This window comes from Chenopodium album, chromosome 17, assembly GCF_948465745.1.
Source record: "Chenopodium album chromosome 17, dcCheAlbu1.1, whole genome shotgun sequence".
In the NCBI taxonomy this organism is placed as follows: domain Eukaryota; kingdom Viridiplantae; phylum Streptophyta; class Magnoliopsida; order Caryophyllales; family Amaranthaceae; genus Chenopodium; species Chenopodium album.
The window spans coordinates 44,115,462-44,137,632 of NC_137850.1; the positions used below are offsets into that span (position 1 = coordinate 44,115,462).

Genomic DNA, 22,171 nt, shown 5'->3' on the forward strand with positions numbered 1-22,171 from the left:
GAAACTTCTAATAGAAGAACATCTTGATCCAATAGAGTTTTACTTATATTCCTACTTCTTCGGCTTCTTACAGTTTACCTCATTTTATGTTGGAGTATTCTTTAATAATCGTCTTATTTTCTGTTTATATAACATGATTTTTTTAAAAAAAAAAATTACTCCCTATTATTTTAGTAGAGTTCAATAATTAAGGGGCGAAGATAATTATGTTGTAGGCTTAAGTTTCTCTTATTGATGCTCTGATTGTATTTTGAAATGAAACCTTATTAGAATTGTGTGTGGTCACATTCTTCACATTAATGTGAGCTTATGCTTGGCTTGGTAGTGGCTTCCATCAATTAATTATAGATAATCAACTTGTTGGAATATTTTAGAAATTGCGACTACTGTACCAAAGAAAATTTATTGATCACAAAGTATCTTGTACTCTTATAGTTATGTATATCAGTATATGCGAGCACCACTCTAAATAATACTTGTATCATTTAATATCAATTCTCTCAACATCAAGTAGTTAAGAGCGTAACTTAAATTTAATTTATACGGTTATACGGAGCTCACTTGTAGAAAATTTTGCTTTAGCACAATCATTTATCTTACCTTAAACACAAAAAAAATGACCATTAAAAAACACATACATATCCTAAACATGAACCCTCTCTATTAGTTACTGAATTATATTTAAACTATTCTGAAATCTTGTACAGAATTTAACCTATTTATTAATCAGAATATTTGTGCAATTCCCTAGGGAATTTCAACAAGAAGTTGGTCAATCTTCAAACTTGGTAAATGACATAGGATTTGAGTAAATACAGAGTTAGTAATAATTAAAGCCAGCAGCAAAAGCAAGCAATGGTAATTGGTAAGGACAAAAAGCATTGGAGCTTAAGCTTTTTTGTCTGATTTGCTTCTAATTCTCTTTGATTTTATTTGATTATGCTTTTCATGATTGTTTTCACTTTCCTATAATGTCGCTCTTGCTTAAAATATTAGGGCGTGGGCCCCATTTCTTAATTTTTTTATATAATTTTTTTTTTTTTTTTAATTTTTCCTTCTGTTCATTTATTTTTAGGATGATAATAATAATGTTAGGTGCAAAAGAAAGTTGCAAATCATTATGAAACTAAATTATTGTGTAGAATTTGAGCTTTCATATTATCCACAAACAAACGAAAACAAATAATGGAGCTATTAATATCATTAACATGAAATTATTCATTTTGGCTAATTCGCTAATGTAACATTGCTCTACATCTTTTAAGAGTTTGAATAGGATATAATGTACTACTAGTATTAAAGTATGTATGTTAAATAAGAAATTAGAAGTAACATCATCTGAAATTAGTATTTAACATACATTTATAGTGTAGAGCAACTCGCCAAACCTCAATTAGGCGTGTTTGGTTATGAGAGATGTGGAATAAAAAAGAGATTAAATTACTTTAAACTCTAATGAGAGTGTTTGGTTGAGAGAGGTTTGAGCTTAATAAGCTAATTTGAAAAAAGCCGGCTATAATAGCTCTTTGGAAGATCAATTTTGTATGTAATGGTGAATTGACAATTCTATCCTATACTTTATCAAATTTACCACTCTTTACCAAAGATTTACCCATCCATATATGGTCATTTTACTTGATGAATTTCAAAACAACTACAATTGCCAAATGCTTTACGTACATACACAAATAATAAATACGAGTAAATTGGCTGATACAAACAACTAACAATTAGAGTAATCTATAATTGCCAAACATGGTCAAGATCCATCTTAAAAAGATTAGTATGTTGCAAGATGGCAAGAATCAATCAAAATGAGTAACCTTACACAAGCCAATATAATACAAAGCCAAAGAATTGTTAATGATAAAGCTCAATTGAAAATGAACATAAAGATGTAACAAACTGAATTGGAAAAGCATAACACCACAGAAATTAGTTCCCCTATGGTTAGACAAAAATCTTGTACAATCGAAGCAAGAAAGAAAGAAAAGTTAATTTAGCCGTGAACAATGGCATGGATAGCAAAATTCTCATTTATTACATTGGGAAAATTTTTAAGAAACAAAGGGAGTATAACTTATAATATCCACGAGTATTCATTTTATAATAATAAATTAAAAGATGTACCATATATCTAAGAAAGTGCATGTGCCACGTGATACCTTTCACAAACACTAGAAACATAACACATCATCCACAATCAACATTTTTTTTAATGCTAATATAAATTATTATGGTGTTTTAATTCATGACCAACAATAATTAAGTTGAAAGTCTTACCATCTTAGCCAACTTTTAGTTATACTTTTATATTCAACGCTTTTAATCATATATCTAACTTTGATTGGGGTGTTTATTTAAAAACTATTTCCATTAGTTATTATACTGTATATTAATGATACAAAGCATCACTCAGGTCACACACTAATTTTAATATGAAAAATAGTGAGTAGTATGAGAAAGCTATGTGATAATCACTACGCTAATATAAATTGCAAGAAAGTGTACATCAATAAAATACGTCCCTATTTTCATATGGTCCAATATATTAGTAGTAATAGTTGCTAGGAGAAAAAGGCCTTAGGAAACATGATTAGACTTTATAGTAGATGTTTATAGCCACCAAATGACCAACACTAGTCTATAAATCACAGCATACAAGCATTTTTTTCATTGTTGCAGCAACTAAATACAGCCAAGAATATACAGTATTAAACAAGTTAGTAGAAAAAGAAAAAGAAAAGAAGAAAAAATAGAGTATCAAACACTAATGTTGAACTTCTCCTTTAAGCACTCAACAGTTTCCTTGACAGCAATTTTTAAGGGAATGAACTCAATGCCTAAGGTCTTGGCTTTGTCCTGTGAAATCTTGTAACTCGCCGCAAGTGGCTGATCATCCTCGCACCTAGAAGCAAGAAATGAAGGTTATCATGTAACAAATACATACTTCGTAATAGTTACAATACAAAATAGAAACAAAGACAACAACAGATTTCAGAAAAATAACTTAAGGAAAGCATGTACTTACTTTTCAGGAAGTTTGAGACTCGGGTAAAGCTCCTGCAATATTTTGACAATTTCAGAGAAATGTGCAACAGTTTCACTCAATATGTACCTTCCATTAGCAGAAGGGATCTCAAAGGCGCGAATATGTGCTTCAGCTACATCTTTTACATGAACCCACCCGAAACTTGAATTTGGATAGGTTTCTGACTTGTGTTGTTTCATCATTACCCTCATTTTTTGTTTGTCAATCATATGACTCAAACTCGATTCAACACACATGGATGGAAGGAGTGAAGAAAGATGGAATAGAAAGTGAAAAAAGAAAAAAATGATGGAGGTGGAGGGATATGAAGAATTAGGGATAGAATGTACCCCCCAACTCAAATGACGGAAAAGACCGACTCATGCATGAACCTAAGACATGGCCATGGTGACATGTGCTCAAAGTGTGTGCTAAGACTAGTGAGTGTAGATGGTACTTTAAGACTCGTGTTATGACCATGTGGCTAGACTATGTGACTAGACTCAAGCAAAGACTAAGTTAAGACTTCACGTATATGCATTAAACTGGACAGACTGTGGTATTTTAGTCATAACTTTTTATCTGCGACTCTGATTGGGATGAAACCAACGCCGAATTAAAGATAAAACTCGGGGCTACAGATCCATAAGTTCTACGACTCGTAGTTCTTTCTAGAACTCCAGCTATGACCAAAACAAGTTGACGTTTGTGCAGTATACGGGAATAAAAATCCGGGTTGACTTAAAGGAACTATGACTCGATTTTATGTTTATTTATTAGCTCAAATTAATTAATTAATTAATTAAACAAAGTCCTTTAGTCATTAATCAGTTTATTTAGTCTTAACACAAGTCAAACAAACGGTTATGAAAAATCACATAGAGTATGCACAACAAATAATGCACAATTAGTCAAGTAGGCACAATATGATGCAATGAGTTTGCAACCTAACCATGGCTCTAGTTCCCTAAAGTTCGGGATATGGTTTAGTCAATAGAGGGTCCATGGTTAATTGTCCGGATGCACCGCGCGGAAGCCTAACCGTGAAGGGTTGGCGCGAGTGGATGTGACACCGCGAGTTTTAGAAAAAAAAAACTCGCTTCCATGGTTTGGTGAATTCAACATCTCGGATGTACCCTTTGTTACCAGGAGCGTTCAATCGGGTAGATGGAGCATGAATTCCCAGAGGGTTATGTCCATATGTAGAACACATATGGGTTTCAGAAAAGTGAGAAAAAATTCAATCAGGAAGTAGGATCGAGCAAACAATACGAAAAACCGGTCGAAATTAGAACGCATATTTCTGGCTCGGTATTGGGGGAAATTGGCGCCAGCAAACAGAGACTGGCGCCAACTTTTAACTGTAGCGCCTGGCGTCAATACTGGCGTCTGGCGCTACGGCTAAAAGTGTGGCACCAAGCTCTGACCCCTGACGCTACTTCCCACATGCCTCAGCAGCTTTCTGTGCTCGATAAAATCTTCCAGTTTCGCGTGGTGTTATTTCAGTCCTAGTTGTGAAAGACATTTCTCAAATTTCCTACGTGTAAAATCCTATGTTTTTGACTCATTACGGATGGTCTTTCCAATGAGAACCTTTTTATGCATATGACAATAATGTTAATCAAAATTACGCACATGAAATACTTAGAACTTTTCGAGTCTCATCCGCTCATTCTAAATCATTGCCGAAACAAATTCAGGAATTAAAATAGAAATCCTCCCCAGTGGAGTCGCCAAAAACTGTAGGGAATAATTTCAAGCCTTTAAAATCCCACTAGCTTGAACCCCACTGTGATCATACACTAAAGTACGGTGGCGTCCAAAAGGGAAGAAGATAGAGCAAAATAGTCGCCAACAAGTTTTTTAAGGAACTTGTAAATCGTTCACGAGGTGAAGGTTACACCCCTTAACGATCCAAGAGATCGTCAACTCCATAAGGTTATGAACAAAATAAGGGTTCGGGGATGATGGTACAAATCCAACCTAAGAGAGATTGAACCTGCCCTAATAATAGGCCTCTACTTTATTCTGCTCGTATTCATGTGCGCTTTCTGACTAACATGCAATCAATAGGATTAACCCTAAACATGTTTAATGTATGTTGGTTGAATTTAATGCACAAATAAACTATTATTGGCGATCACTTGAATTATAATCACAATTAACCCTATTAAGATTATTAATTATCTTATTAAGCGTGATTACAAGTACCAATTCCCTTTAAACATGCATAAAAGGTGATCAAGCAATAACAATAAATATCATCAAGCAACATAATAATAATCAATATCATGAATAATAATTATAATAATCATAAAATAATAATCAAAACAATAAAAATCATAAATAATAACAATTATAATAATTATCATGTTCATGTTAATATTAAAGCATAATAAAAATAGCAAGATCCTAGGCATGACACTAACGAGATTAATAACAAACCCTAGCATGTCACTAAGCAATAAAAATCAAATCTTTAACCCTAACATGATACTAACAATCATAAATATTAGGAAGAAAATAAAAGGCATCATAGGAATCATAATAAGCATATTTAACATTAAAATACCCTAGACATGATACTAGGAATATCATAATAACAATATAAACATGATATCTACATCATAAATAAAATCGATTAAAATACTTACTTTGATGCCTCGTACCTCTTTCTAATAACAAAATACACACGTTAGTAACTTCAAGGAAAACAATAAACAAAACAATCAAATTAAATAATTGAAATAGAGATTTGGGACCAAACCCTCAGAAATTAAACCTTTCACGCCTAGGGCGAAGGCAACTTCGAATATGGCTAGGTGTTTCTAGATCTTGTGAATGCGGAATTTTGTATTTGAGAAAAGGTTAGTTTAGAAAAAGAGAGAGAGAGAATAATCAAGAAAATATTGATGAGAGTTGATGATTGAAAAAGGGGAGATATGACCTCTATTTATAGGAAAAAAGAGGGTCGAAGAATTAAGAAAAGAATCCAAATTCGAATCGAAATAAAACTCGTAGACAACAGTTTTTGCGGATTTTGTTTTTATCATATCTTTTGATCCAGGAATTGGAATAAGATGAATAAGATGTAGTTGGAAAGATCTTGAAGTCTAATTTCTAACCCAATTGGAATCAGATTAAAATATATTGTAGAATAAAAGATATGAACGAAATAGTGAGACGGTGTCAATTTTGGATAGAGTTTGATATCTTATTCATATCTTTTTCGTTATAGCTCGGAATTATTATTATAATATATCATTGGAAAGATAATTTCAAGATCTATCCAACCATATAAAATTTGGATAAAAAATATGAGGCACGAAAATAATATCTGACTGTCTTTGAACATGTTTAAATCCGAATAGAATTAGGACTTTAAAAAAGGAAAGTTTTATAAAAAAGGAAAGTTTATTTTTAAATCAAATTCCTTAATCTTATCTTTTCAAAAAAGAATAATTAAGATATTTTAGAAACTTATAGAAGATTCTAATCAATCCTAATTATTTTAGGAATAGGATTAAACCTTTGGACCCTCCTCATGATCATTGGGTCGTAGGTAAAATCCGGTTTGGGCCTAGTTTAGTATTTTGGCCATAACTTCCTCATTATTCATCGGAATTGGGCTTATAATATATTGTTGTAAAGGTATTTTCAAGCCCCATCCAACTACACTATTATTGGACCCATATCATGGACCAAACTAAACTGGAATGGACATTTTCATAAAATAGAGTGGGTTTTCGAAAACAGAAAGAAAGAATTTTAACAAAAACTAACCGCAACACTAGACTTTTCACACTTTCACCTCATTTGATTATGGTTCGACGTGAAAGGTATTCATCACTGGGTTTGGTTTTGGGGAGACACAAATGGGTGTCTACAGTTACTATGAAAAAAAATAAAATTAATTCGATTGGGACAAACATTAACAAGAGGATATATAAGTGTTAGTGGATCATCTCAACCAAAAGCTTAATCTGACGGTTGAGGTTCAGGAATATGTTTTATACTCTATCACTTTCCTAATGTGGATGCAGCATAGGCCCTTTCATACCCTGGCGCAAATGAGATTTGAACCCGTGACCTTTGTGTTACGCTGGCTCTGATACCATGTTAGTGGATTAACTCAACCAAAAACTTAAATTGATGGTTGAGGATCAGAAATATGTTTTATACTCTATCAATAAACTTAAAGCTACAATGAAAATTCATGTAAATAAAACACGCACACATAGACAGAAAGAGGAGAAACATACTTAGGTTACGAACAGTGGCGTTGACTTGATAACCTCGTTGGAGCAAAAGCTTGACAATCCAAGAAGCAATAAAACCTGAAGCACCAGTCACACAAACTGTCTTTTCTTCTCTATTCATAACCTTTTCCATTCAGATTTACGTACTCCTTGTCTTGCTTACGAGTTTTCAAGTTTGATTGCTTGATTTTCAACTCCTTATTACCTGTTTATTTAACTAATTTCTCTTACTTTATATCGAAGCAATTCAGAAAAAATGTTTGTTTGAGCTTTCAATCTTTCATCATTCAAACAAATGACTGAACTTAGTACTAATAGACTGAAACTACAGAAAATTCAAGTTTATCAATATGATAAAACAAAATTTATTTATCAAATGGCAAAATTGTAAATAAATCAACAACTTTTTATTAAATATAGGTCTCACTGTTATTGATATATTTACGAAAATGTCATGATGATTAGGTATTTATGTTGTTTTATTTACCATTTTGCCATTTGATAAACAAATTTTGTTTATCAAATTGATTAATTGGGACTTCCTCGCTAGTATAGTAGTTGAATAATACATTTGTTTGACAAATTCTTTATTTATTATTCCTCTATCATCTGTCTTTGTTTAAGAGTTGTGGGCACTCGAGAAACAAGATGCTTTGAGTTTCATCGTTTTGTTACTGCTCAGCCAACTACCTCAATTTCTTAAACAATATCTGCGTTTACTTTCAAAACCATTAAAGGACTTAAAAGTATGTTCAAGTCAATATATTTGGCAGTCAATTATAAATACTTTTTCCGATTTTTTTTAGTTGCACCATTGGGGTATTATTTGAGTGATATAAAATATTTCAAAGTTACAACTACAGCTATCAATTCGGGTAAACGGGTGGGATAAGAGTGGGTCGGGTTTGGGTTGGGTCATGCTTGAGTCGGGTCATACTTCTTATCGAGTTTGGGTCGGGTTAATAACAGATTGGGTTACATTCGGGTCGGGAGAATAATAGGTCGGATTTTCGCGGGTTAAAACGGGTTAGGGTAATTCTCGGGTTCGAGTCGGATTCGGTTCAAGTCAATAATTTGCGGGTTAGAATCAGGTCGGGTCATTCTCGGGTTTGAGTCGGGTTCGATTCAAGTCAATAATTTGCGGGTCATAATCAGGTTGGGTCATTCTAGGGTTCAAGTCGGGTTCGGTTCAAGTCAATAATTTAGTTATAATCAGGTTGGGTCATTTCCAAGTCTGGTCATTCTCGGATTCAAGTCGGGTTATGTTCAAGTCAATAATTTGCAGGTTACAATCAGGTTGGGTCATTTCCAAGTCTGGTCATATTCGGGTTCAACTAAATATAAATAGATAATTATCATTTTTATCAAGCTAATTATTTCCTTTGACTATAATATATATAGCAATATACTAAGGAACTATAGCCTATAATATAGGAAGATAATTATCTTCTTTGACCATACAACAAATATATATATATACTATATTTAACTCTTAAATTTGTGGATGATGCTCCTTTCTTTTGCTGGCCTGTACCGACTTGGTCTCCCTAGACAAAATGCTTTGATCAACGATAATAAGATGGTCTAAATTGCATTTAAGGTGATTTGAAATCGGGTCAGGAATAAATTGGGTTGAATTTAGGTCAGGTCAATAACAACACGTGTTAATTTCGAGTCGAGTTAATGACAGATCGGGTTGAATTTTTGGGTCGGGACTCGGGTAAATAGTAGGTCTGGTTAATTTGGGGTCGGGTCAATAACAAGTCGGGTTAAATTTGGGTCAGGTCAATAACAAGTCGGGATGATTTCGGGTCGATGTAACAGGTTGGGTTAATTTCAGGTCGAGTTAGGAACGGGTTGGGTTGAATTCGAGTCAGGTTAGTAACAAGTCGGGTTAAATTTGGGTTTTGACGGGTTAAAACAGGTTTGAGTCAATTTCAATTCAAGTCAGGTTCGGTGCAAGTTAATTAATTGGTCGTTGTAAACCGGTAAATCGATGCAAGTTGTAAACAAGTAAATTGGTCGTTTAAAGGCAAATTGGATGGTTCCACCCACCCAATTGGACTCCCGGAGGATATTAAGGACCATGATAAACATTTATGCAATTTTTATTTCGGGCGAAAAAAAAAATTCCAAAATTAAAGGGTAATGTCCACGCTTTTAGTGAAATTTTGGATGTTTCAGGACTCGGTGTCGCAAAATCTTGAGATTTTAGGGAATACATCTGGGGGTCATATAATTCCGTTTGGAACCATATATGATCATTGTATGTTGTCATAGATGTTCGTGGTAGGATTGAGTTAATGAAATCGGTGCAAATTAATTGTAAACCGGTAAATTGATCGTTTAAAGGCAAATTAGATGGTTTCACCCACCCAATTGGACTCCCGAAGGGTAGTAGGGACCATGGTAAACATTTCGGCGGTTTTTTTTCTGGGCGAAAAAAGTCAAAAAATTCCAAAATTAAATGCTAATATCCACGCTTTTTGAGAAATTTTGTAGGTTTCAAGGTCCATTGTCAAAAAGATTTGAGATTTTAGGGGATACATCTCAGGGTCATATAATTCCGTTTGGGACCATATATGATCATTATATGTTGTCATAAATGTTCGTGGTAGGCTTGATTTAATGAAATCGGTGCAAGTATTAACCGGTAAATTGGTCGTTTAAAGGCAAATTGGATGGTTACACCCACCCAATTGGACTTCCGGAGGGTATTAGGGACCATGATAAACATTTCGGCAATTTTTATTTTCGGGCGAATAAAAGTCAAAATATTCCAAAATTGAAGGCTATAATCCAAGCTTTTTAGAAATTTTGGAGGTTTCGAGGCTCGGTGTCGAAAAACCTTAAAATTTTATGGGATACATCTCGGGGTCATATAATGCCGTTTGGAAACATATATGATTATTATATGTTGTCATAAATGTTCGTGGTAGGCTTGTTTTAATGAAATCGGTGCAAGTTATAAAGTGGTAATTGGTCGTTTAAAGGGAAATTGGATGGTTAAACCCACCCAATTAGACTCCCGGAGGGTATTAGGGACCATGGTAAACATTTAGGCAATTTTAATTTCCGGGCGAAAAAAGTCAAAAAAATTTAAAATTAAAGCCTAATATCCACGCTTTTTGAGAAATTTTGGAAGTTTCAGGGCTTGGTCTAAAAGCCTTGAAATTTTAGAAGATACATCTCGGGGTCATATAATGCCATTTGGAACCATATATAATCATTATATGTTGTCATAAATGTTCGTGGTAGGCTTGAGTTAATGAAATCGGTGCAAGTTGTAAATCGGTAAATTGGTTGTTTAAAGGCAAATTGGATGGCTCCACCCAACCAATTGGACACCCGGAGGGTATCAGGGACCATGATAAACATTTCAACAATTTTTATTCCAGACGAAAAAAAGTCAAAAAATTCCAACATTTAAGTCTAATATCCACGCATTTTGCGAAATTTTGGAGGTTTCAAGGCCTAGTGTCAACAAGTATTGAAATTTTAGGGGATAAATCTCGGGGTCATTAATGCCGTTTGGAACCATATATGATCATTATATGTTGTCATAAATGTTTGTGGTAGGCTTGAGTTAATGAAATTAGTGCAAGTTGTAAATTGGCAGTTTAAAGGCAAATTGGATGGTTCCACCCACCTAATTAGACTTCCGGAGGGTATTAGGGACTATGGTAAACATTTCGGCAATTTTTATTTTCGGGCGAAAAAAAGTCACAAAATTCAAAAATTGAAGTCTAATATCCACGGTTTTTGAGAAATTTTGTAGGTTTCGGGCCCGATGTCAAAAAGTCTTTAAATTCTAGGGGATAAATCTCGGGGTCATATAGTTCCATGATTCAAAAATAGATAGGCAGAGTTAACAGATAAGGCCGCCCGGGTAAAAATAAAAAGGCATGTTTGAAATCATATATGATCATTATATGTTGTCATAAATGTTCGTGATAGGCTTGAGTTAATGAAATCGGTGCAAGTTGTTTATCGGTAAATTTGCCATTTAAAGGCAAATTGGATGGTTCCACCCACCCAATGGGACTCCCGGAGGGTATTAGGTAGGGGTGAACATGGTTTGGTTTGGTGCGGTTTGAGTCCAAACCAAACCAAACCGCAAAATGCGGTTTGGTAAATTTTTTAAACCAAACCAAACCATATTAGTATTGAAAACAAACCAAACCAAACCATAATAATACGGTTTGGTGCGGTTTGGTTTGCGGTTTATGATGTGATGATATTTTTTCCTCAAATATTGTCAAATAATATTTTATTAATTTAAAATAAAGTTTAAATAAGTAGCCCAAACGGATTAAATTGTACTACAAAGTTACAATAAAAATAACAATCAACTAATCAAGTGCTAATACATAATAAAAATAATACATAACAATAAAAAATATTCATATGGATTACTATAAAGTTACAGTAAAAATAACAATAAACTAATCAAGTGCTAATACATAATAAAAATAATACATAACAATAAAAAATATTCATACAGAGTACTACATTATAGTCATTAATTATATAGTATTGACCATATAGTTTTTATTTATTTTTCATGGTTTTTTTATTTGTTCTTTAATTTTTTTTAATATATAATAAGTAATTTTTTTTATTTAAAAATTATATAAATTTTATAATACGGTTTATTGATTTACGGTTTGGTTTGGTTTATAATTTTTGCAAAACCAAACCAAACCATAAACCATATTTACAAAAAAATCGAGACCAAACCGTAATTTTATAAACCGTAAACCAAACCAAACCGCTAAAATACGGTTTGGTCTGGTTTGGTTACGGTCCAGACCAAACTGTGTACAGCCCTAGTATTAGGGACCATGGTAAAAATTTTGGCAATTTTTATTTCGGGGCTAAAAAAAGTTAAAAAATTCCAAAATTAAAGGCTAATATTCACGGTTTTTGAGAAATTTTAGAGGTTTCGGGGCTCGTTGTCGAAAAGCCTTGAGATTTTAGGGGATACATCTCATGGTCATATAAGGCCGTTTGAAACCATAAATGATCATTATATGTTGTCATAAATATTCGTGGTAAACTTGAATTAATGAAATCGGTGAGAGTTGTAAATCGGTAAATTGGCCGTTTAAAGGCAAATTGGATGGTTCCACCTACCCAATTGGGATCCCGGAGGGTGTTAGGGATTATGGTTAACATTTCGACAATTTTTATTTCCAGGCGAAAAAAGTCAAAAAAATCAAAATATTCACGCTTTTTTAGAAATTTTGGAGTCTTCGGAGCCCGGTGTCTAAAAGTCTTGAAATTTTAGGGAATATCTCAGGGTCATATAATGACGTTTGGAACCATATATGATCATTATTTGTTGTCATTAATGTTCATGGTGGGCTTGAGTTAATGAAATAGGTGCAAGTTGCATTGTAAACCGTTAAATTAGTGGTTTAAAGACAAAGTGGATGGTTCCACCTACCCAATTGGACTCCCGTGGGGCATTAGGGACCATGGTAAACATTTCGAAATTTTTTATTTACATGCGAAAAAAAGTAAAAAAAATTCCAAAATTTAAGGGTAATATCCACACTTTTTGAGAAATTTTGGAGGTTTCGAGGCTCGGAGTCGAAATCCTTGAAATTTTTGGGAATACATCTTGGGGCCATATAATGTCGTTTGGAACCATATATGATCATTATATGTTGGCATTAATGTTCGTGGTAGGCTTGAGTTAATGAAATCGGTGCAAGTTGGAAACCGGTAAATTGGTCGTTTAAAGACAAATTGGATGGTTCCACCCAGCCAATTGAACTCCCTGAGGGTATTAGGGACCATGGTAAACATTTCGGCAATTTTTATTAACAGGCGAAAAAAAGTCAAAAAATTCCAAAATTGAAGGATAATATCCACGCTTTTTGAGAAATTTTGGAGGTTTCGAGGCTCGATGACGAAAAGGCTTGAAATTCTACGGCATATATCTCGGGGTCATATAATGTCGTTTGAAACCCTACATGATCATTATTTGTTGTCATAAATGTTCGTGGTAAGCTTAAGTTAATGAAATCGGTGCAAGTTAGTTGTAAACCGGTAAATTGGTCGTTTAAAGGCAAATTGGATGGTTCCATTCACCCAATTGGATTTCCGAAGGGTATTAGGTACCAAGGTAAACATTTCGGCAATTTTTATTTTCAGGCGAAAAAAAGTCGAAAAATTCCAAAATTAAAATCCACACTTTTTGAGAAATTTGGGATGTTTCGAGGTCCGGTTTCAAAAAGTTTTGAGATTTTAGGGGATACATCTCGGGGTCATATAATGCCATTTGGAACCATATATGATCATTACATGTAGTCATAAATGTTCGTAGTAGGCTTGAGTTAATTAAATCGTTACAAGTTGTTAACCGGTAAATTGGTCATTTAAAGGCAATTAGGATGGTTCCACCCACCCAATTGAACTCACAAGGGGTATTAGGGATCATGGTAAACATTTCGGCAATTTTTATATGCAGGCGAAAAACAGTAAAAAAAATCTAAAATTGAAGGCTAATGTCCATGCTTTTTGAGAAATTTTGGAGGTTTCGGAGCCCGGTGTCGAAAAGCCTTTAGATTTTAGGGGATACATCTCGAGTTCATAGAATATCGTTTGGAACCATATATGATCATTATATGTTGTCATAAATGTTTGTGGTAGGCTTGAGTTAATGAAATTGGCGCAAGTTGTAAACTGGTAAATTGGTTGTTTAAAGGCAAATTGGATGGTTCCACCCACCCAATTGGACCCCCTGAGGGTATTAGAGATCATGGTAAACATTTAGACAATTTTTATTACGGGCGAAAAAAAGTCAAAATTTCAAAAAATGAAGGCTATATATCCTTGCTTTTTGAGAATTTTTGGAGTCTTCGGGGCCAGGTGTCGAAAAGTCTTGAAATTCTAGGGAATACATCTCGAGGTCTATAATGCTGTTTGAAACCATATATGATCATTATTTGTTATCATAAATGTTCGTGGTAGGTTTAAATTAATGAAATCGGTGAAAGTTGTAAACCGGTAAATTGGTCGTATAAAGGCAAATCGGATGATTCCACCCACCCAATTAGACTCACGGAGGGTATTAGGGACCATGGTAAACATTTTGGAAATTTTTATATTCGGGCGAAAAAAGTCTAAAAATTCCAAAATTGAAGGCTAATATCTACGCTTTTTGAAAAATTTCGATTGTTTCGGGGCATGGTGTCGAAAAACATTAAGATTTTAGGGGATGCATCTCAGGGTCAAATAATGCCGTTTGGAACCATATATGATCATTATATGTTGTCATAAATGTTCGTGGTAGGCTTGAGTTAATGAAATCGGTGCTAGTTGTAAACTGGTAAATTGGTCGTTTACAGGCAAATTAGATGATTCCACCCAGCCAATTGGACTCCCTGAGGGTATTAGGGACCATAAAAACATTTCGGCAATCTTTATTTCTGGGCGAAAAAAAAATCATAAAATTCCAAAATTGAAGGGTAATATCCATGTTTTTTTAGAAAATTTGGAGGTTTCGAACTTGCAACTAAAAAAAATCGGAGGTAATTGCATAAATTATTATGAAACTTAGTTTGGTTTGACAAGCAAAGTGACATCCAAATACCCATGATAATGCAATCTCATTACAAACATGTGTTCTTCATGAATGTCCGTTACCACCCAAATTACTCCTAAATGGTAATGGATGGTCATGAAATTTGAGGTAAACTAACATTACCATGGAAATAAACATTGATTTTCTTAGAAATAAAGATACTATTCGTCCTCATTACCGTCATATATTACTATATACCAAACAGGCCGTTAGAGGAGTAAAAAGTAGCTCCGTTATTAACAAGTTTCGGTTTTGCAAGGAATCAGGGATAGTAGTATTAGTATGAAGAATCTGTTTCTCATAAGCTGCAACAGTAAATCATTCCAACACATTCTAGACCTATAACTTCCTATACATCTATTTACAAAACAGCAGGAAACTAGATTTGAAACTAACCCAGATAAAATCCCCTGATTTTTGCGGTCTCTATTTGTACGTAATCAGCAGCAGAAGATTTTAAAAAGTAATAAATAAAATGAAGTAGTTCACTGCATTGAGACAATAATCAATTTTCAGGTTCCGAAGATACATCCTCATCTTGTTCTTGTTCAGCCGGACCTTCAATTGCAGCAACACCTCCTCTATTAGGGTGCGGGGTTCTTCTAAATATCTGATTTACTGCTCAAGAACCAAAGAAGAAAGTGAGAAGGTAAAAGACAAATGCATAGTACTAACTTGGAGAACACAAAATGGAAAGACAAAATTCAAGTAGAATGGAAGTGGAAAGATAAATTTGATAGTTTTTTTTTTAATATTAAATGAAATATGTAGTACTGTCTAATAATGCCTAATGGAAGTGGATATTAGAAAATAAAAGGAAGCATGCCCAATCATGCACCTGGTTCAAAAATGTTGACAAGGATTTTCTTTAAAAATTGGAGTTCTGCTTGGTGCACGGATACAAATTTAGCCTGCAAGTCCATAAAACTTGTTAGCTCCCAGTAATAGTTACTCAACATTTGGTAAGTAGTAAGCCAAACGGGTTCGTTTCTATTTGCTGTAAAGAACGTATTATGTCTAATAAAGATAACTTACCATTTCACCATACAGAAGTCCCACAATTTGATCAAGTTTAACTTGATGTCTCAAGAGAAAAGGACGCAGGTGGTTCATGTACAGCTGTGTTGCTCCCTGTCATAGAAAACAGATAATAAGAACAACTTGCATAGCACTTAAATGAGTTAAATCCAACTGGCCCTAATAGACACCACCAACCCCCAACCCCATTTCCTCAAAATATCTACTTGCAGTCCACACAACCACCAAGCTCTTGGTGGTTGGAGGTGGGAACCTAGAGCAAGGAAAAATTTGTTAAAATTGAGGCTATATATATCTATACACACACACACACACACACAAAAAAAAAAAAAAATCTATATCCCCTCTTCACTAATATTATTTATGAAGAAAAACTAAACCAGTGACATTAAGCTAGAAGTCAATTACTCCACAATGCACATTAGTTTAGCAGAAGTTAATATTAAAATTCAGGACACATTGTTCAGAAAACCTTTTTAAATTCTGAGACAGAATTTGTCTCAACTCAAGGCAACTTAACTTTGTAAGGGCAGAAATGTAAGCTGAGGTGTATGCAAGTGGGTGCGTCACAGAAGGAAAAATGAGGGGGGGGGGGGGGGTGGAGATAAAAGGGAAAGGACAGGAAAACAAGTCAAAGAACCAGAGATTGACTATAATAAACCGAAAAGTTGGTTTTGGGTGCCATCATACAATATATAGTTTATACAAGGTACTTTCTCACAATATAGATTATAGAAGATGCAACCACAACAATATCCTTCAAATAAATCACCAACACATGCACGTGTGAAACAAGTAAAATGCCATGACATGAAGCTTACATTGGTTGACGGAAGTTGAAGCCAAACAAGAAAAGCAAACTTCATATGGTAGTATAGGGGGAACCTGAAAATAAGAGACAAGGAACTTTTCAGTGTTCAAAAATCTAAAATTGAGAAGCAAGAGTGAATACTTGTACATACAAATGAAGTGCAAAAGACAATATCAGCAGATAATGAAAAACCATAAAGAATCTACCCAAGTGACCTAACAAATCTAATCTATAAATATGTATTCAAGCTCTCTTCACCAATAAGGTGACAGCTTGGTTGGAGGATTGTAATTTGGTTGGGGGAAAATGATTACTTCTGCAATGTATATTAAGGTTGGGGGAAAATCAATTTCTAAATCATTAACACATTGTATAAGCAGTAAGGTTAAAACCTTATTCATCATACTTCATATATAATAACTTCTGAATCATTTTCTACAATTAAAAATTTAAAATACAATCCCCTCCCCCCAATTGACTTTGTAAATCACAAATGATTATAAGAAAAGGATCATTATAAAATAATCTTGCAACACCTGACACACTTGAAATTCATCACCAAGTATACATCATCAATCAATCAATCATCCATGAGTTTCAAGAGATCACCTAAGGGAGATTCACCTTTTCATTTCCTCCCTTTTTTTATACTTATTTTGTGTTGTGCATGGTGGTGATGGTGGTGGGTGTTCTAATCCAAATTTTCTATTCCTCCAGTGGAGACTAGCCCGGCCTTCAAGTGAGCATAACTCTACTCAAGCAAATCTTTGTGATCAAGTATGATACTAAATTTTGGCAAGAGATTGAAGAATATCTGAAATCTTTATTAGATATTCAATGCAAGTACTGCAAGAATTGCAAGAATCTCTTTCATTCTTCAACATCTCATATACAAAAATTAGACAAAAAACAATAATGATAGCATGACACATGAATGCACGGGAAGGGGAAAAAAAAGGGAGAAGTTCTTGATCTTCGCAAATCTAATCAGGAGAAATCTGCTGAGAGCTTAATAGTCATAAAATACCAAGGATAAGAAAGGTACCAATAGACGAGCTTGTCAGTGATCATTTCAGCAACAGTAAATGACCCATATGCTGCATATAAAGAAGAGCTGTAGTTAAAATGGTGAATAAACAAAGATAAAAAATGCTGTAGACAATGCGACAAACTAAGGATGCTACAAAAATCTAAAGTAGAAAAGTGATCAGCAATGTTCTTAGAAATAAAACGCCAAAGATTTTGAATCCCCTACAAGCTTGACATAGGAGTTGATAAAATCACCCGGTAAATAACCCATGTTTCTTAGATGTCAATTTATGAATCTAACTCAGCAGTGCTGATTATTATTCTTGAAGTGAACCATGATAGCTCCAATCCTTTGTCTTTTTAGCAAGCAATTTTCTAGAATTAAAATTTAGCGATCTTTGTTTGAAAGAAAAGTTGATGAGCGCAAATGTTCACAACTATTTGTTTCACTTAAGAATAACAGCGACAACTGCAAGTTAAAGATCCTTGCAATACAATTAAATTAGTCTCCTTAACAGCTTCACAAATCAAAACTATCATAAGAAGGTAACAATTCATTGTAAAAAAAAATGAAAAATTAAGCAACAGAAGGTAACTAGGACTCAGTTCCACGTATTAGTTATCACAATTAGGTGACCAGTTTACCTACACGATTAACTAGCAACATTGAGAACATCTAGCCATCTAAATTGCTTTTAGATTCAAGATGTAAATTAAAAAGGACCTAAGTTAATTGAGTACTAATCAACGTATTGAAGAATGATAGTCGGAAAACAAAGAGCTAAATCCAGCAGAGACTGCACCATCAGTGAGACAGGGAAGAAGATTCAGGTAACAGAAGCACCCATGGTACATTTTGAAGTAAGTTATTGGTTGATTAATGCTCAAAATTTCACATTCTAAAACAAACGATAAAAGGCAGCCCAATAAACCAATACACCAACACCAAGAGAAACAAATCAAACCATCAATGTCGTATTTTATTAAGGAAAAACCTCTTCCCAAAAACTAATTTTTAAATAAACTTATGTTTCGCATGCCTTATGAGAGCATCTCCAACAGTTATCTAGGGATTTGCCTGCAATTTTTAGATGTCCCAAGCTATTAGCCATTGGAGCTCAAATGGGAAATTTGCTTGGGGCAAGCTAATTTTATTGGACAAAAAGTTGGTATGAAGAGAAATCATGGTGGTCAACATTCATTGACAAGTAGGACTCATCTAAAAAGCAAGCTAGTAGCTAACCCCTGGGATACAAACTTGCTAGAAAGAAAAATAATTTGAAATTTTAGGTGGCATGACAAGTTAAATTGACAATTTGTTTCTCATTGGAGATGAACAAAGAGCAACTTCAATGGTGAGCTATAAGAATATCTCTAATTTTAAGCTAATTGCCAAAAACATTTGCCATGCCATGAAAGGTTTGAAGCTACTTAAATGAAACCTGTTAATTTACATTTTGATTTTAATTGTAGTAGATAAGTTAGTAGCTTGGAACTTCTAAGAAATGCACATTTGCAAGCAAGTCCCATACTACACCATTGGAGATGTTATAAAATGGTGTAGTTTGGCACTTTGGCTTGCCATGCCATATTTTCAAACTACAAACCTTCAAGCTACAAGATACCCCAATGATTGGCCACAACACCTTAAAGCTTGCATGTGTTCCTTCAATTCCCCTTTTTTTCCCCCAAAGCTTGAAGCTTTATTGAGCTAAATTTGCTTGCAAGTTAATTAATATCCTCTCCAACAGTAAACTTGTAGCTACAACTTACACATAGATTGTCCAGATTGCAATGATTGGTGTAAAGTTGATTGCAATTTTTGTTAAGGTAGTAGTAGCACAACCATTGGAGAACCAAAATTAACCCACGAGTGGTTGTAACTCAATAAAGCTACAAGCCTGCAAAAAATTAAAAATAAAAAAAAAGGCAACACTCAAGCCAACCTACAACTCTACAAGGTGTTCCTTATAGCCAACTATAGTAAAAGTTTGTAGCTTGAAAGCATTGTAGTTTAAAAATACAATAAGGCAGTTATACATTGTTAACATCACTATTGGAATGTTCTTAGCTTCCACTCTAAATTTCAATAACACGAACTAAATAATGAAAAACAAGGTCGGAAACTAATACAACATCACTTGAAACTAAACAATAATACGAACTAAGTCGAAAACAAAAGAAACCAAAATTCCTTACAAAACACAATATCACTTGAAATTAAACTTTTCAAAAATGAAAAAACAATAAGCAAGCGATATAATATTGCTAACCTGCCCAGTAAATAAGACACTTTCGTTGTTCTTCAGGATCTTCCCTTTCAATTGCTTTAAAAGTAGTATAAACAGGCAATACCACCCCCACAGAACAGCTGAAATTGGCGATATAAACAAAACCCAACAAAATGAAATTAAAATTTTATGCAAATCCAAACTAATTACATCAAAATTTCACAAAAAATACAAATTTACAAACTTTATTCAATTGATCAAAATTCTGGGAAATCATATAACATAGTAATATACCATGCAGTTCGAACAACCACATTCGAACCAGTAGGACTGAGTAGCAATCGCAAACCAACCTACAATTAACCATTAATTAAATTTAATGCTAAATCATAATACATTTTTCTGAATGATTTTCCAAAAAGTAAACAAAAATATGAAACCCTAGATTAAAAATTGCCAACAATGATATAAAGAAGAGAGAAAAACCTCGAGTGGGTTGACTGATCCAGGGAACGCCATTATCGAAATGATGAAAATGCTTGAAAATCAAAATTGTTTGGAATTAACGAAGGAATTTTGGATTGATATTGTAGGTATTTAACTTGTTAAATTATGTTTATCACTCCTGATTTGACTGAATAAAAGAGGGCTTTTTTGTTAACAAAAATTAAGGAAGATCAATTACAGTACGGAGTAGATCATATCATAAGGAACGTTTTGCTTTTAGGCTGTAAACAACTAAACAACGCCCTTTAAGGTATGATGAAATGCCCAATCAGGTGGTGAGGCCGAAACCTCTCACAGATTAACCCGGCCGAGTTTACAGGCTAGACTCTTTGAGGCTAGGAGGGAAGGGTAACTTTTAGGTGGTAACTTGTTTCTGATTAACGAGTTTGAATTATTAAGCACATAAAATTAAAAATGATTATTTGTATTTAAGTACTTCACATTACTATTCAAAAAAAAAAAAAAAGTACTCACTCTGTCCCATAATTACAGGTAAATAACTCTAAAAAGTATGATTTTTAAGGAGGATGGAAAAAGTAGAGGAATATGGTATGAAAAAGATAAAAGGTGAAGAATGTTGTACGGGGATAATAAAAAGTAGAGAATATTGTATAGAAAAGTTAAAAAAGTAAGTAATGATTGTTTGGGTATGTGTGTACTTTGTATGAAAAAGAGAAAAAGTAAGTAATGATTTTTTAGGTATGTGTGTGATTTGTATGGAAAAACTAAAAAGTAAGTAATTATTAAGTATTGTTTTTAGTACGGAGTAATAGTAGGAACATTTTGGGACACCCAAAATAGTATATTTGCCTGTAATTATGAGACGAAAGGAGTACTTCACATTAATATTTTGTAGTTTTTGAGAATTCAGATGAGTATTGAAAGCTGGCAAAACGGGTAACAAGGTCGTGTTCATATTTGGTTTCCTATTCACTCCATGTACAAAATTTCATGTAAAAAGTAGGTTGATTGCATATTATGTCTAAATTACCTAATTGGGTCGTGTTTGACTTGATTTGAGTTCACTATCTTCATATTGAATTCGAATCGTGTTATGTAATACTCCCTATCAATGATTACCTACTCTAGTTGTGACAATGTAATCCGTGTGACTATATAATATTTGTGATGCTCATTATGAAACCTACTCAATTTATATAGTTATTTGTGGATTGTGATTGTGATGCTCATTATGTGATCGAAGAATTCTACTTCGTATTTATTACTACATATGAAAAATGCTTATGAGTACTACGTTATTGTTTGCTTAGAGTAACTCCAATGGCAAGTTAATAGTCGAATTAGTTTGCCATGACACATAAGCTTTTAAGCTAATTGTCATTTTAGCTCCAATGGCTAGCTATTAGCTTACTATTTAAATGGATCACATTTACTTAATTTACGTTGATAAATTTCATTTTATTTATTCTAATTTGTTTTATTTAGTAAGTTTTTTTCCAAGCAAATTGTATTTTTTAGCTTCAATGGTTAAACTAGTAGCTAAGAATTATTTAATATTGCAAGCAAGGCCTTAGCTACAACCATTGGAGTTGCTCATATTCGGGTATGAAAAGTGCGTATTATGTTATCATAAGATCAGACTGTAGCATTGTAGGTAGTTAGATACTTAGATTATATTGTTGCTTGTCAAGTATGAAAAAATTCTCACTA

The 22,171-nt window shown here is 33.7% G+C and overlaps 1 protein-coding gene and 1 pseudogene across 1 annotated transcript; both read right to left on the reverse strand.

The window, feature by feature from the left end:
- Positions 1-2,763: 2,763 nt before the first annotated feature.
- Positions 2,764-3,446, reverse strand: LOC145589103 (phenylacetaldehyde reductase pseudogene; annotated as a pseudogene).
- An 11,715-nt stretch (positions 3,447-15,161) lies between these two features.
- Positions 15,162-20,742, reverse strand: LOC145588117 (HVA22-like protein k). Its single transcript, XM_081644765.1, has 8 exons — positions 20,480-20,742; positions 20,288-20,346; positions 20,036-20,133; positions 17,779-17,830; positions 16,744-16,807; positions 15,920-16,015; positions 15,723-15,795; positions 15,162-15,502 (listed from the first exon to the last, which is right to left on the reverse strand). Exons 1-8 carry the CDS (start codon positions 20,510-20,512, stop codon positions 15,390-15,392), a joined length of 588 nt encoding a protein of 195 aa, XP_081500891.1. The 5' UTR covers positions 20,513-20,742; the 3' UTR covers positions 15,162-15,389.
- Between the last annotated feature and the right edge of the window lie 1,429 nt (positions 20,743-22,171).